Source organism: Pleurodeles waltl, chromosome 9 (genome assembly GCF_031143425.1).
Source record: "Pleurodeles waltl isolate 20211129_DDA chromosome 9, aPleWal1.hap1.20221129, whole genome shotgun sequence".
Classification (NCBI taxonomy): Eukaryota; Metazoa; Chordata; class Amphibia; order Caudata; family Salamandridae; genus Pleurodeles; species Pleurodeles waltl.
In genome coordinates this window covers 935005762-935020307 of record NC_090448.1, presented here as the reverse complement: position 1 = coordinate 935020307, position 14546 = coordinate 935005762, and the positions used below count along the sequence as shown (strand labels likewise).

The 14546-nt window shown below is 44.5% G+C and overlaps 1 protein-coding gene across 2 annotated transcripts in view; it reads left to right on the top strand.

Annotated features, from left to right (window-relative positions):
* The window catches only part of CCDC85C (coiled-coil domain containing 85C), a 284535-nt gene that overhangs the window by 247896 nt on the left and 22093 nt on the right, over positions 1-14546 (top strand). For both annotated transcript variants that reach the window (XM_069208293.1, XM_069208292.1), the window contains one exon: positions 8131-8226. In XM_069208293.1, the coding sequence (XP_069064394.1) occupies positions 8131-8226 (96 nt within the window). The remainder of the gene's footprint in view (positions 1-8130; positions 8227-14546) is intronic.

Below are 14546 nucleotides of genomic sequence, written 5' to 3'. Positions count from 1 at the left end.
GAAGCACCCCCCCCCTAATCTTACTGACCAACCTATGCCCCTGATTATTTATTTTATGATTTGAAAGAGGAACACTTAAGGCAAACTGTGGAGTAATTTTTGGTATGGCTGGGTGAGTTCTCATATCTCTCCAGAGAGCAGGTGCGGCGTGTAACTGTGCGCTCGCTTTGCTAGCACAATGAATGCATGACACATGCAGAGTGGGCTAATACTCAGCTACTGCCGGGGTCAACAGCGCTCGTTTATTATAGACCTCAATGGTGAGCGCAACCCCCTTGACCTCAATTGGCAACATGTTATGGGAGAGCCCGGGTGGCTCTCTACATCCCTCCCAGGCTTTAGTCAAAATAAACCACCCATAGGAAAAAGCCACCCTTAGAGCAGATAGTGGTAGACCTTGAAAGAAAAAGGGAGAAAAGTACAAAGAAATGAAATAGAAACATTCACACCCCCTTTTTTTTTTTCAACACAACAGCACACATGCCACACATGCAAAATCCCTCAGTCTCTGGCTGGGTGCTGGGTTAGGCTGCAAGTGACACCTCTTACTCTGACCGGCTGTCTCCTCGTGACCCACGTCACCTGTTGCTGGCAGGAGCTGGTCCGTGAGCTTGCCGATCACCCAGTTCCTCCTCAGCCATAATTTCATCACCTCCTTCTTCATCCTCATCACTAGCATCGTCTCCACCATCCCCATGGGAAACTTCCACCCGCTTGAAACAAGATATGTTCCATGTGACTTGCCGCTCTCCTCTTCGGGCGGTCACCATGGTCCCATTTACCTAGTCCACCTTCCACATCCCGGACTCATAAGGGGTCGGGAACTTCCCACCAGGTTGTTGGTCCTTGACCACCACTAGGTCATCCACTCGACGATCAGGGCACCTTGTTCTTCTCCGATTTCTTGCTTTCTGATTGGTCGTCCGTCGCTTTTGTTGAGCGGCTTCCACATCCAGTTCAGTCGATTTCCAATGCAACCCAGCCGGGATACTGTCCCGCGGGGGCTGCCTGAACATCAGTGCTGCCGGAGCGCAGCCAGTGGTAGTGTGGGGGCGTTTGCTGATAAGCCCGTAGAGACTTGTGCATACACCACTCAACATCATCCCCTTGTTCCACACCAATTCATAGGGCTCTATTGAGAGTCTGCATGAATCTTTCAATGTCACCGTTGGCCTGTGGCCATTAGGGCATAATCTTTCGATGCCGAACTGCCAGATGACCTAAGTAGTCTTGGAACTCTTGGCCCTGAAACGGTGGACCGTTATCTGTTCGGATCTCATCAGGGAGGCCAAACAGTGCAAACGTTTTCTCCAGGCTGGCCTTACGTTTTCAAATGCAGTTGATGTAACTAGTTCCACCACTGGGAACCAGGTACAGGAGTCCATCATGACTACTGTCAGCCGCCCATCAGGAAAACTCCCAAAATCCATGCTGACCTTCGACCATGGCTTTGAACTGGGTGATTCCTTGATCACCGGAGTGGTGTGCTGATCGATGGTGGTGATGGCACAGGAGTGGTACCTCCTGATAAGGGTATCAACCATGGCGTCTATACCATAGAACCACACCTTGGCCCTGAGGCGAGCTTTGGTCTTAGTGACCCCTTGGTGTCCTTGGTGAGCCATTTCAACCATCCGGTCCCACAGGCATCGGGGAAGTACTGTCTTTGGGCCTTACAGTAGAAGACCATCACTCCCAACCGACAGTTCGTCCCTCACTTCCAGGCTCCTTGCATGGCCATACGTTCCTCTTGGTCAAGCGACCGCGTGCCCTCCAGGAAGTGCTTCCACTCTTGCCGGTTCAAGGCATCTTTGGCACGGCCTATGACAGGGTCTCTCCCCGAAGCTTCGGCTATCTCCCCTAGTGTAAGGGCCACAGGGCAGGCTGCCTACACCACCATTTTCACAAAACTTTCCATCTTTTCCCCTTCATCCTCTGTCACATTACCTGGTTGAGACAAAGGGGAATGCCTCGACAGATAGTCTGCCAGGTTGTTTACCCCCTGCCGGGGGTACCTTAAACCTGTACGGCTGAAGCAAGACAGCCCAGCACACAATCCTCGCGGGAGCCAGCCGTGTGGATCCCACAAACATCGACACAAGGGGTTTGTGGTCTGTAACCACCTGGAATTTTTCTCCGTACAGGTACTGGTGAAAGTGCTGACAGGCCCAGCGGATTGCCAGTGCCTCTCTTTCGACCTATGCATAACAAGCCTCTACTGCTGACAGAGCTCTGCTGTAATATGCCTCTGATGCCCACACCTGGTCACGCTGCTCCAGGAGTAGAACTGCCCCTAGCCCTACGGGACTAGCATCCACCACTACCTCAGTCTTTCTCCTGGGGTGGAAATAAGCTATAGTCACTTTATCCAACAATGCCCCCTCACATGCTGGAAAGCCTTGCTTGCTTCGGGACTCCAGTCCCACTTGGTATCAGCCTTCGTTAGTTGTCTCAGAGGTTCGGCCATTGTAGCCAGATCAGGGATGAAATTACCACAGTACATTGCCATACCATGGAAACTCCTGACGTCTGCGGTGTTTCGTAGAATTGCGGCACTGCGAATGGCATCCACCTTCTTGGGGTCCACTCGCAACCCCTCGCGAGAGAAAATGTATCCAAAGAAATCAACTGAGTTTTGGTAAAAGTGTGAGACCTGCATCAGACAGCTGCTGAAGCATGGCCCTTAACCGACGATGATTGTCTTCCAACGTCTCAGAGAAAATCAGAATGTCATTGCTAAGGTTAAGCACACCCTCAAGGCCAGACAATGTCTCTCTGATAGCATTTTGAAAAACTTCAGCAGCCAACGACACACCAAAGACAACCCTTTTGAAACGCCGTAGCCCCACATGCTTGGAGAAAGTAGTAATATTCCTGCTTTCAGGTTCTAGTTCCAGCTGATGTTAGCCGGAATTCAAATAAAGTTTTGAGAACTATTGCGCGCCTTTCCAAACTGCAATGATGTCGTCCATCATAGGTGTGATGTGTTGTTCCCTCTTGATAGCATGATTCGGCAACCGCATATCCACACAGAAGCAAATGGCACAGGGCAGCTTGGGTTTTGGTGCGATCACCAATGGCGACACCCAAGGGGTAATCTTCTCGATCACCCCTTGGTCTTCTAGGGCTAGCAGCTCTTTCTTAACCGCCAGCCAGAGATGGTGCCGCAATGCCATGGGGGTCACTACAGAGTCAATATGCAGCTTGAACTGTTTCCCATTGAGTTTGCCCAGTCCTACAAACAACTGTGGGAAGTCGATAAGTATGGACTCCGCATGTGTGTGTGTCATGGATCTGACGTGCAAAGAAAACAAGTTCCAGATCCTCCGCTGTGTGGCATCCGAGAAGGGTACTCCTGTTCCCCTTCACAACATAAAACTTGGCTTTTGTCGAGCGATCTTGGCTGACCACCTCCATGTCAATGGCACCTTGCAGTGGGAGCGGGTCACGAGCACCATAGGTGTAGATTTTTGTGTTGCAGGGCATTAGTTGTGAGCTCAGCGACAGCTGGTCGTATAGCACACTTTCCATCACATTGATTGAAACGCCAGTGTCAATCAACAAAGTCGCTCTGACACCCTTGATCTTAACATTGCACATGGGGAGCGGGCACTGTTTTTGCTTCCTCCATCCGGTGAATGAGATGACAAAAATGTCTTCCTCATCATACCTCATTCTTCCTGTTCCCGCTGCACCAGCATCTGTGCCCTCCGCAGGCATCAGTCGCCTCACTGTGGCCGTCTTTTCTAGTGCAGTCTTCTGCTTGAGCCATCTGGTTCGACACACCTTGGCAAAATGATTCACATTCCCGCACTTATTGCAGCTTTTCCCTTTTGCTGGGCAAACAACAGGCATTTTGTGGTCATATCCGCAGCTACTGCCTTCTCTTGCCCCTGCTTTTGGGCACGTGGCGAACGCTGGGCTATTTGACGTGTTTGCAGAGCGTCAACCTGATCTTCTTTCACCACCAGCTGTTTAGCGGCACTGGATGCCGCTGACGCCTGCCCTCTCGCAGCGGCCATAGCATCCGCCCGGGTTGCTGAGAGTTTATTCGAGCGAGCAAGGATCAAAATCTCGTCCAACGTAATGCCAGGCTGTCGCAGAATAAGTTTCCGTAACATGTTTGAATGGCATCCCTGAATGACCTGCGCACAGATCTCTTCATGCTGGTTTAGGCCTACACAGGTACTTGCAAATTTCCTCAACCAAGCGTAAAACATGTCCACTGACTCAGTGTCAGTTTGTTGCGCTCTGCGGAGCCTGAACCGTTCATAATCAGGATTCAACTGGGGGTCAAAGTACAGGTTCAGTGCGACCACCGCTGCGTCAAAGTCATTGGCAGCACCTGTATTTGGGAGTTTTCCAAAGAGCTCATACAGTTAGTCACCACCCATGTGCAACATAAGGGACCTGCGCACCGCACCACCCGTCTCTCTGGTGGCACAGAAATAGTTGTCTAGGTGGCCAAGCCAATGACGCCATTGCGGCACCATTGTGGCAGGATCTGCCAGCTGGTTGAAGGGGGCAGCGCTGCCACAGACGAATGGGCCCCCACATTGGGTGGTGGAGGCTGCTGGTCACGGTTCTGCTGCGCCAAGCCCATTACGCTTGTCTAGCTCCACTCACTTCCTACACAGACAAAAACTGTTCTCTGGCCCAGCAGGCCTGTGTCTCTGCCGCTGGCGTCCCCACTTGAGGCAAAAGCCTTATAGTTTGTTTTTTTCTTTTTTTCCAATGATGTCTCTTGTGACCTCTTTTATCTGTATATACATGTATATCCTAACACCACTCTGCAGTGAATTGTCTTTTCCTTTCAATGGGCTGTATCTTCATATTTTTTTTTTTTTTTGGAGCTGAGGCCTCCTCACGCGGCAGGCGACCCCTCACACTCAATGCAGGGTCAGGAGTCAGAAGGACGCGCCATCCACAGCCTGGCAGGCACACGCGGGGTAGCCATTGGACGGGGTCCTTCCCCTGCTGACAGCATGGAGGGAAGAGCCGTGCACCCGGACTGGCACGGTCAAAGAGCAGCATTGCCGTAACAGGAGGCGGACTTCGGCAGACGGGCCTCTTCACCGTCCCAGCGGTGCTAACGAGCGCAGCAGCACCGCAGGAGGAGGTGGGTGACTGGCCCCAGTGCGAGCACACACCCACGGCAACAGGACAGCAGCGCTCCACCAGGAGAGCGGAGCGCCGAGGTAAGCGCCGTCAGGAATCAAATCGCCGGAGCCGACATCTGGGTAGGGGCAGTTCACCCTCGTCGCCAATGTGGCGCGTGACTAGGTGCTCGCTTTGCTAGCTCAATGAATGCATGACACACGCTGAGTGGGCTAATACTCAACTACTGACAGGGTCAACACTGCTCGTTAAGTATAGACATCGGTGGTGAGCCCAACCCCCTTGACCTCAGTTGGCAGCATGTTATGGGAGAGCCCGGGTGGCTCTCTACAGCAGGGCCGGTGGCCATCTTGTGTACGTTGCTCAGAAGATCCTGTCGAGAAAGTCCCATCCCCATGCTCTCGACCTTACTTGGTGTTTCAGTTAATGGAGTCCCATAGACTCTGAGATGTTAATGAGCTGAAATTACCCTTTTCCTAATTTATAGACGTAGCCGAGGTTCAGGCTGACCATATGGTTGGAAGAAGAATACTGAAAAAGTAAATGTTCCAAAAAACATAGGCAATGAATGATTATGATCTCAGAATGAGAGATAAGCTAAGTACCAGAGGCATTTAGCTTCCCCTTGTCAGCCACGGACCCGTAAACTTACATTATCGGTTTTTTAAAGTAGCCCTGCAAAGTGGCCACGAGGCATTGTATAGACACAATGCAAGAAGAGAATAAATAAACGCATGTATTATTTTGCACAGTGATGTTTTGAAAAAAGTAGCACGCTGATATTTTGAAAACAGTATTTTTGCATTTGACTTTTTTCCCCAATGGGCCATCAGAGAGTTTAACTACAGCTGACCTCTCGGTGAATGAACTTTTCTGTTTCAGTTTGAAACGTCGCTAAGATCCATGCAACGGCGCTGTTGATGCTGTACTAAGCATGGGGGAATGCAAATGTTTCTGATTCTTGGATACAATTCAAATTCACCAGCTGCAAAAATGGATACAATTGTAAAATACTGTTTTTTGGACTCTAAATACTACGCCTGGAGCAAGGAAGAGGCATACCACTGATTGGATGAAAACACAAGGCAGAATTAGTAACCAATAAAAACAATGTTGGGGATTACAAACCAGCTAGCGAAGTTCAAGCATACGCCTGCTCAGCCTCTGGGCTCTAATTGTCTATTTGATGTTACTCGAACACCCTCTGTGAAATGCAAAAGTTATTGGTGGTTTCTCTTCTATAATTTTTTATGTTCACCACTGACGTCAGGTCACCAATGTTATGAAAGGCGTGGTAGAGTAGCAGGTGTTTTGACAGAAGTGTATCAGTTTACTTCGGTATGATAAATGTATCCAGCACTTATTATGAAAGCTGCAACTTGCTTTCTAATTTTAGCGGAAACTTTGCATACTGTTGTAACTTGAGGGAGGTGGGGGTAGCTACACGACAACGTGACAGGTCTGGTATTTGGTATTTTTTTTTTATGATGATGTGGCTTTTATATAGCTGGAGGGTGCACAACATCCATTCAAGCATGTATATCTTTGAGACGTTGACCTTGCGTAGAGTGATGAGGCTGCGGAAGTTTGTTATACTGGGTAATAGAGGATGGCCTCCGGGCATCACTTGTCAATGTAGAATATTGGTGGGTAGAGTGTGTTTTACGTGGCATGTTCCTTGGCATTCTCAAATGGAAAAATACGTTTTCTGAGCCAGTGGGCCTTCAGATACTTTCTGAATTGTTTTCAGGGTTGAAATCTGTGGTGTTTGCTGGAGATTGTTCCAACGTTTTGAGGGCCTAGAATGAGACCATTAGCTTTCTGTCTCTTTCTTTGCTTCTGAATCTCCATTCTCTTCCAGATGTGGTTGCAAGCAGCTGTAATTGTCTGTAGATGAACCGCTTGTTAACAAAATCTTCTGGTTATTTTTATTTGGGCCTAGATTGTCTTGTAAATAATGTATATTTTGAAGTGGATGCAGGTTTGGAGAGGTGAAAATATGTGCCTTTCTCTCAAGGCGAGGGAGCTGTGCTTGAATTTTTTTTGGGATGCAATTAAGCAGTCAGCATAGTAGAAAACATCCTTAAGTAGATCTGTGGAGGTGTCTTCTTGCCCCTGTAGATGTTGGATAATACCAATACATGTATGGAAGACAAGATTTGATTTTGCAGAGTAAGTTCAGATAATGCTAAGGCCTGTGTGACGTATTGCTCAAATGACCTTTCACGTACTATGGGGAGTTTAACAATTGAAGGGACATAGTACATTGAGTGTTTAAGAAGCCACTTAAAGCTGTGTCTGCAAGACTCTATCGTTGGGTTAAAACAAACTTTTGCTTTGTTCAAACTCTGTAGATCGAAGGTTGTGTAAGAATCTAATATGTCTCCAAACTGATGGATGCTATTGACTTATAACACTTTACTTACTATTAGGCTGTTTGTTTTAATTATGTCAAATATTTTTACATCAGTATTTAGTACAAACAGTTCAGCTATTTTATATCAAAGGTGTAGAATTGTAACACGGTGTGTGTCTGTGTGTGTGTATGCATACACATGCGTGCAAAGAACATTAAACCTACATGTAAGGAACCATTTTGATGATCACAGTTAACTTGTTTAAAAGCCTCGATTTCAAGAGGGCACTGATCAAATCTGTCTGGAGCTACATTACAATGCTGGAGAAATCTAGGCCTACGATGTCTTATTACCTCAGTGTCTCTGTTTTGTAGGTTATCTCTGAAACACTTACATATTTGTGGTTGTTTAAGTGCAGCAGAAACCTTTGTTTGTTCAGCTTAGTTAATTTTGGAGTGGAGCTTATCCAGCTTGTCCTTCTACCCACTTCCTTTTCACAGGATGCATGCATACATTATGCTGGGTGACCTTCACCACTTCCCTCACTTTCCATTCAGTGTATTATTGAAAGCATAATTATTTTGCCTGCTGTAAGAATGCCTTTCCAATTGCTAGAGCCACAGAGGCAGTGATTTTTCTTGTATCGTTTATACAGGGTCCTGCGCGCATGACCCCTGAACTCGCGTCTACACCCCCTGCGGGGTATGTCCCTGGGGTGCAGAAACCAGAGGCTGTTGTGCATGCTATGAAGGTAGGTCTGCCTTTGTTTTATTACAATAAGCACAGTTTGGGCTCTGCATTTGCTCTGCCCAAATGGTTTATCAAGACGTAATTTTCACAGACTCCATAAAATAGATGAATACCTTTGCAAACAATATGTAAATTTGGATACATTTGCACAGAGTCTTTCCTGCCCAAAGATAAATCTCCAGGTTTCGATATTTTGGGCAAAAACATGCCAGAGTCCTTCACATTACTGTGTGAATTAGAGATGTTCTGCAGAGATATGTGTCTGTGTACGATATTCCCATTGTTGTGTTTAGAATAAACGATGTAAGTGTTCTTATTCAAAGTCTATAGTTGAAATGTGTTTTAATAGAAACTTTTTGGATTGGAATATGTTTATTAAAATTATGCTCTACAGAACAATTAATAATATTAGTTGAATTATGTTATTAGAAATATTTATGTGAGCGTTTATCTAATTTTCCTCAACAGCATTCTGATGCTACATAAATTACTTTTATATCGGCAGTTCTCGAATATCTGTTGAGAGGGTTTTTTACAGATCGTAGGCATAGTGTTTCACAGTACTGTAATGTACAACACCCATTTGTACTATGCGTATTAATGCTGTGGTGGTTTAAGCCAACATGATTATATAAATACTATTCCAACTCTAACCCCAGGCAGTTTTTGGTGTACCGTACTTGTCACAGATCCTGGTCAAGGTAATCCTTGAAATACCATAGTGCATATTAAAAGTTATACTTCATTAATAATACTCTAAAAGGCTGAATAACGTTTCTCTAAACGGTGTTATCTGTCTTGAAAAAACCCTTTCAGACAAATTGTTTTACATCTAAACACCTTGTCAGTCAGCTTTTCATTATAGTAGTTTTGTGTCAAAATGCCCAATTTTAAATAGATTACTGACTTCTCAGGCATTCTTCCGCTCAACTGATAAAACTATTCAAAAATAGCATTAAGATCTCATGGTTGTATTGATCCGCAAAACGTCTAGCAAATTAACCATTCTAAAACGATTTGGTTGACAAGTACTTTAAATATCTGCGTTTGCTTCATATGCCCATTTGTAGGATCATTTACCTGCACAGAATCCCAATTTCCGATCAAGAGATACGTGGCTAAGAACATTGTGCTTGCAGTTGGGTATTGGTTCCAGGGAGTGTGTGCCAATGCAGTGTACATTGGTGCCATCGTGTATGGAGGGCAGATGCATCGCTGGTATCCATCTGGCTTAAATGGACATTAGCTTAGCATCTATCATTCAGAGAACACCTTGACTTACTGAGTGCCTGCTGTGACACATAGTCCTCACTCCTAAGTAAGACCATTTTTGTGGTATTACCCTTGTTTGCAAAGATTGTATCCCTGCCTGCCAACGTATTGCATAGACAAATCACACATTGTATTTGAGGTTCTAGCTCTTGAGCGGTTGTATTGTCATAAGTGTCACATTAGTGCTTGCTGAACTATTAAAGACTACAGCACAGTGAATGTCATGGGACTACCCAGGAAGGAGGATTGCAAATGCATTTTGTAGATATGAAAGGGTTATTAATCTGATGCGGACAACACTGGTAATAAGGGAGTAAGACAAGGAATGTAAATGATAAATAAGGCTGGGCAGCCATCTTTGCACCCAGATTTGCTGCCTGCTCTAAACTTAAAGTTTCATCCAACTTTTTAGATCTCTTGTTTATGTTCATTATATGGTCTCTATTCTGTTTTACATCGAAAAACAATCATCTTGGTAGTTTCATTGACCCACAACAATACCTTTATTTCTTTTTGCTATGACTACCAAATTGATTGAACAACATTTTTTTTTTAAATGTCTCTTTCATTTACTTTACCTATGAGCCATTGACAGTTCAAGCCAAAGGAGCCCAGCTAAAAAACACATTTTTTCTCTTTTGTGATTTATTACTTCTGAGAGCTGTATTCCCTACTTTGCAAGCCAGAAATCGTACCCTTGATAAACCACAAACACCCATCTAGTAGCCCTTTTTCATTCCCAGAACACTCAGTTGTCCCCTATCCCACCTCCTAACATCCGCGGTTCACTCTGTCTTCTACCCCAGTTCCCTCAGTGCAGGCTTAGTGCAGCTCTGGAAACAAACTGCATGATTGCTGCTCATTATGCAAAACAGAAGTGCATTCAAACATTTTATATAGCTGCATGCTGAAAGTAAACTTTTAAATGATGTGGTGAAGAGGAAGAGAAGAAACCTTGGAGAGATGAGAAAGTGAGGAGAAAGGGAACAGTGGACTACTAACAATGCACATTACCAGGCTACCCACAAGTAGCTGATGTGCACTACAAATACTATTCATAAATTCACAGGCTGAGAACGGATGAGGTAGATATAGGCAAAGTTTACTGTTAATATTATATTTAAATAAGGGGCCACAACAAAATACATAAGACGATGTATCTGCACTTTCAGAGCATCATTTGACATGAAGAATAGGATGAAGTAAAATGTGTCAGTAGACATTTAAGGTAAAAAGAAATGAATGACTGGGACTTCCCTTAAACCTAGCAAGCAAATGCAGTGTAGAATGTAGTAGGGGTAATTATTTCCTATAACAGTCACAGGAAGAAGTTATGCATATTGACAGCACTCATAGCTGACTCCACAAACTGAATTGTCTCACAGTGCTTTCGAAAACAGCTGTTATTACTTGGGTAAGTGTAGCTCGTTTGTTTTTGACCTTCTGAACCATAGAGCACAGAGTTTTCTGTTCACATACAAATCTTTGAAACAGGGATTACACAAACATTATGAAAGATACCTTAAACTACTGAGTTTTCTTACTTTCGACAAATGCACTTGCTTACCTGTCAAATTTTTAACACTTCTCCAGTCTCACCAAGAGTCCCACCATTCCCTATTTCTTCTCACCTTCTACTATCATGTCCATTTCTCCTTTCTGTCATTTACCTATCTTTTCTCCAGGCACTTTGACCAAATCCAAAACTACTGCTAAAGATTCAAGACTCTGGATAATTTTTCCAACTTGTCTGATTGTTCAAGGGAATTGTTGAAGTTTGAGTGTTTCACAAAGGCCCAGAAACTTTCATGAAGAGAATTATCACTTTCTTTTTGACATCTCAGTAAGAAAGTTGCCAAGCCTGAATAGAAAAATGGAGCAATTAGATTATAGTATGAAACCAAGAGACCACTTGGGAGACCGCTGCTTTATGAATTTTTAGGGCATCAGCAAATGGCATTTTAACCCAAGAACACAACAAAGTCGAATATGTTTTATGTAGGTAGAATTGTACTCTGGAGGAAGGCATCCACAATATGAACAATTAGATTAGGTCTCTTCCCATACTTCATTTCATTCTTTGGTCAAACTGACTGTTGTAATATTAATACAGACTTGGTCATTTTTATTTTTTTTAAATTACAAACGTATCCCCTTCCAGTGGAAAGCCTAGCTCTAGCTCTATAGATAATGCTTTAATACTGGTATGTTGGGGAAGTTCACATGCGTTAAACCTCGCTGCCTCTTGCCTGGAGACCTGTCCATTCACTCAGACTAGCAGGTCTGGCTTGGATTCTGGAGTTCTGAGCAGTTGTCTAAATGCCGAAATTAACGATCCAAATTGCTTGTGGCAATAAAACATGTTCTTGGTAAATCTTCCTAATTTATGGAGAAAATAAACTGTTCCCCAACTTCCTTCCCATATGTGGAAATATTAATTCAGAGCTTCATATCGGCTATGGAATTACAAGACTGGCGTCATCCTGCCACTTAGTAGTTGAGTTGACAATTTTGTGTATTTTTTAACAAAAGTTTGAAATTACAGGTGATGACTCTAGGTGTATCTGTCATCAATTTCATTAGTATGATAATAGGTAACCCACCGTGTTCATACCATTCTTCATATTGATATTCCAGTCATTTGGAAAGGCCATAAACTGTGGATTAGAACCTCTCCTTGGCCAGAATTGCAATTCACCCTAAGAGAATCCTCACAAAAGAAAACAGAGATGTGCTCAATCAGTATTAAAGATAATAATTAAAAAAAAACATAGCCTCATACAAACTCCATTCTAGGAAGACCTCATACCTTGCCTTCTAAGGGATTAACAGTCACTCTCCCCTTATTCTATTTTATTCTGTTCTTCGGTATTTATAGAGAGCACGGCACCCCAATGGGCCTCCCATCACTGGTAACAAACATAGCCAACGGTAATGCTACCATGCCCTGAACTGAACTAGACTAGGGAGGGTTTCAACTTCTTTCTAAAGCTAAGTTCCGATTGGTTTAGTCTAATATATGCAAGAAGAGCGTTCCAAAGCTGTGGTGCCAGATATGTAATGGAGCTATCTCGGCATCCTGCTCTCTTGATCCTTTGCACCTGAAGTAGAAGGAGACCCTCAGAGCATAGTCTTCTCTGAGTATGAGGAATCACTAGATGCTGAATTAGCTGAGAACCTTTCCTAGGAATGGCACAATGGACCAAACAGAGTGTTTTGAAGTTAATTCTCTTCTGCATCTGTAACCAGAGCAAGGCTGCTAACACTGGTGCAGCTGATTGGTGCTTTGGAATTTTGTAGTGAATCTGCGCAGCAGCGTTCTGGAATACTCGAGGTTGTCTTGTCACATACCCGAGTCTGCCCAAGTAGAGAGAATTGCTGTAGTCCAGACATGAGTTGACCCATCCCTACACAACCACTATTCTCAATTGGGCCGGGATCAAACTTAGCAATTTTCTCAGGGTTCTCAGAAGTTCAAAACAGCAGGCAGCCAGTTTCTTGTCCTAAATCTCCATGGTTAACCTATCATCGATCCAAAATCCAAGGCTCTTAACTGCGGGGGAGGGTGAAGGAATTGGACAGAGGCAATCAGGCCAGTTAAGTTCCATCCACTGGGAGAGGTTGTTCCTTACAACTAAAACCTCTGTTTTTTTCCTGTTCAGTTTCAAACAGCCAGTGTCCATTCAGTTTGTTACCTATTTCATAAAGGTGTTTAATTGATTGAAGGTTTTATTTGTGTCCAAGGTGAGTGAGATGACTATCTGTGTGTCATCTGCATAGGATACCCGTGCAAGACTGTGTACGTGCAGTGGGAGTACATATAAGTTGAAGAGCATGGGGCTTAGGGAGGCGCCCTGTGACACTCCACACTTTAGGGAGTAGATTGTTCAAAGCATCAATTCCTCCTCAACCTGAAAATTCCTGTTTTCAAGAAATGCGTCAAGTCATTTGAGATAGTCTCCCGCAATTCCTACCTCTTCCAGCTTCTGAATTAGAACAAGGTGTGGCACAGTGTCAAAGGTCATGTTCAGATCCAGCAGAATCATTGCTGCTGAGCTGCCTTGATCGAAGATGACTTTTAATTCTTCAGTTACAACTAAGAAGGCAGTTTCCGTGCTGCTGCTTAGTCTGAACCCTGTTTTGGTTGGATGTAAGATTTCATGCACCTCCAAAAAGGAAGACAGGCGCCTATTAATATACATCTCAAGGGGCTTACTGAGCCCTGGAAGGAAGGAGGTGGGGCGATAGCTCTCCGCATGAAGGAGATCTGCTGAGGGCTTTTACAGAAGAAGTCTAACCACAGCGTGTTTCCATGCAGAGGGAACAGGGCCGCTTTGCTTTGGGTTGTTAAAAATGTCCGTCAGTATGGACAAGATTGTATTACCTCATTTCCTGAGTATAACGGGGGCCTGGGTCGAGCAGTGATTTAATAGTTCTAAGAATCTCCTTAGTGACCTCATTTTTAATTGGTGGGAAGATCAGCAGTTTCATTTTAGCCCGGATTGCTGCAACTGATGTGTTAAGAGTACCATCTTTGGGTAGAGAGACAAAAATGTTATTCACTTTTCCTAGATAAGTTTGCAAGCATGTTGCAGCACTCTTCTGAAGGAGGGCGGGCATGTTTGGCTCTTGTTTGGTTTTGTTAGGCTGTTCACTAGCTTGAATAATTCTTTTGATGAGTCGAGGGCATTTTCTATTTTAGCACTAAAATAAGACTCTTGCTTCTCTTATTGCATATTAGTATCTTTTCATAGCTTTCTTGATTGATGCCTCACTAGGCCCATCATATGTTTTCCTCCAAGCTCTTTCAAGCTTTTTATCTTCCTTTTTTAGTTCCAAGAGTTTAGGTGAGAACCAAGGGATGTGTCCTGTCAGACTGCTAAGCCCTCGAAGTTTCATGGGGACCAAGGCATCCAGGTAGCTGCGGTGCCAGCTCTCAAAATTGTTATATCTTTTTCCAGTTACGCTTCCATTGTGGGGATGGATTCCACTAGGAAACTTTCCCACCATGCAGTGTCGAGTTTAGACCAGCATCGACTTTGCTTGGTT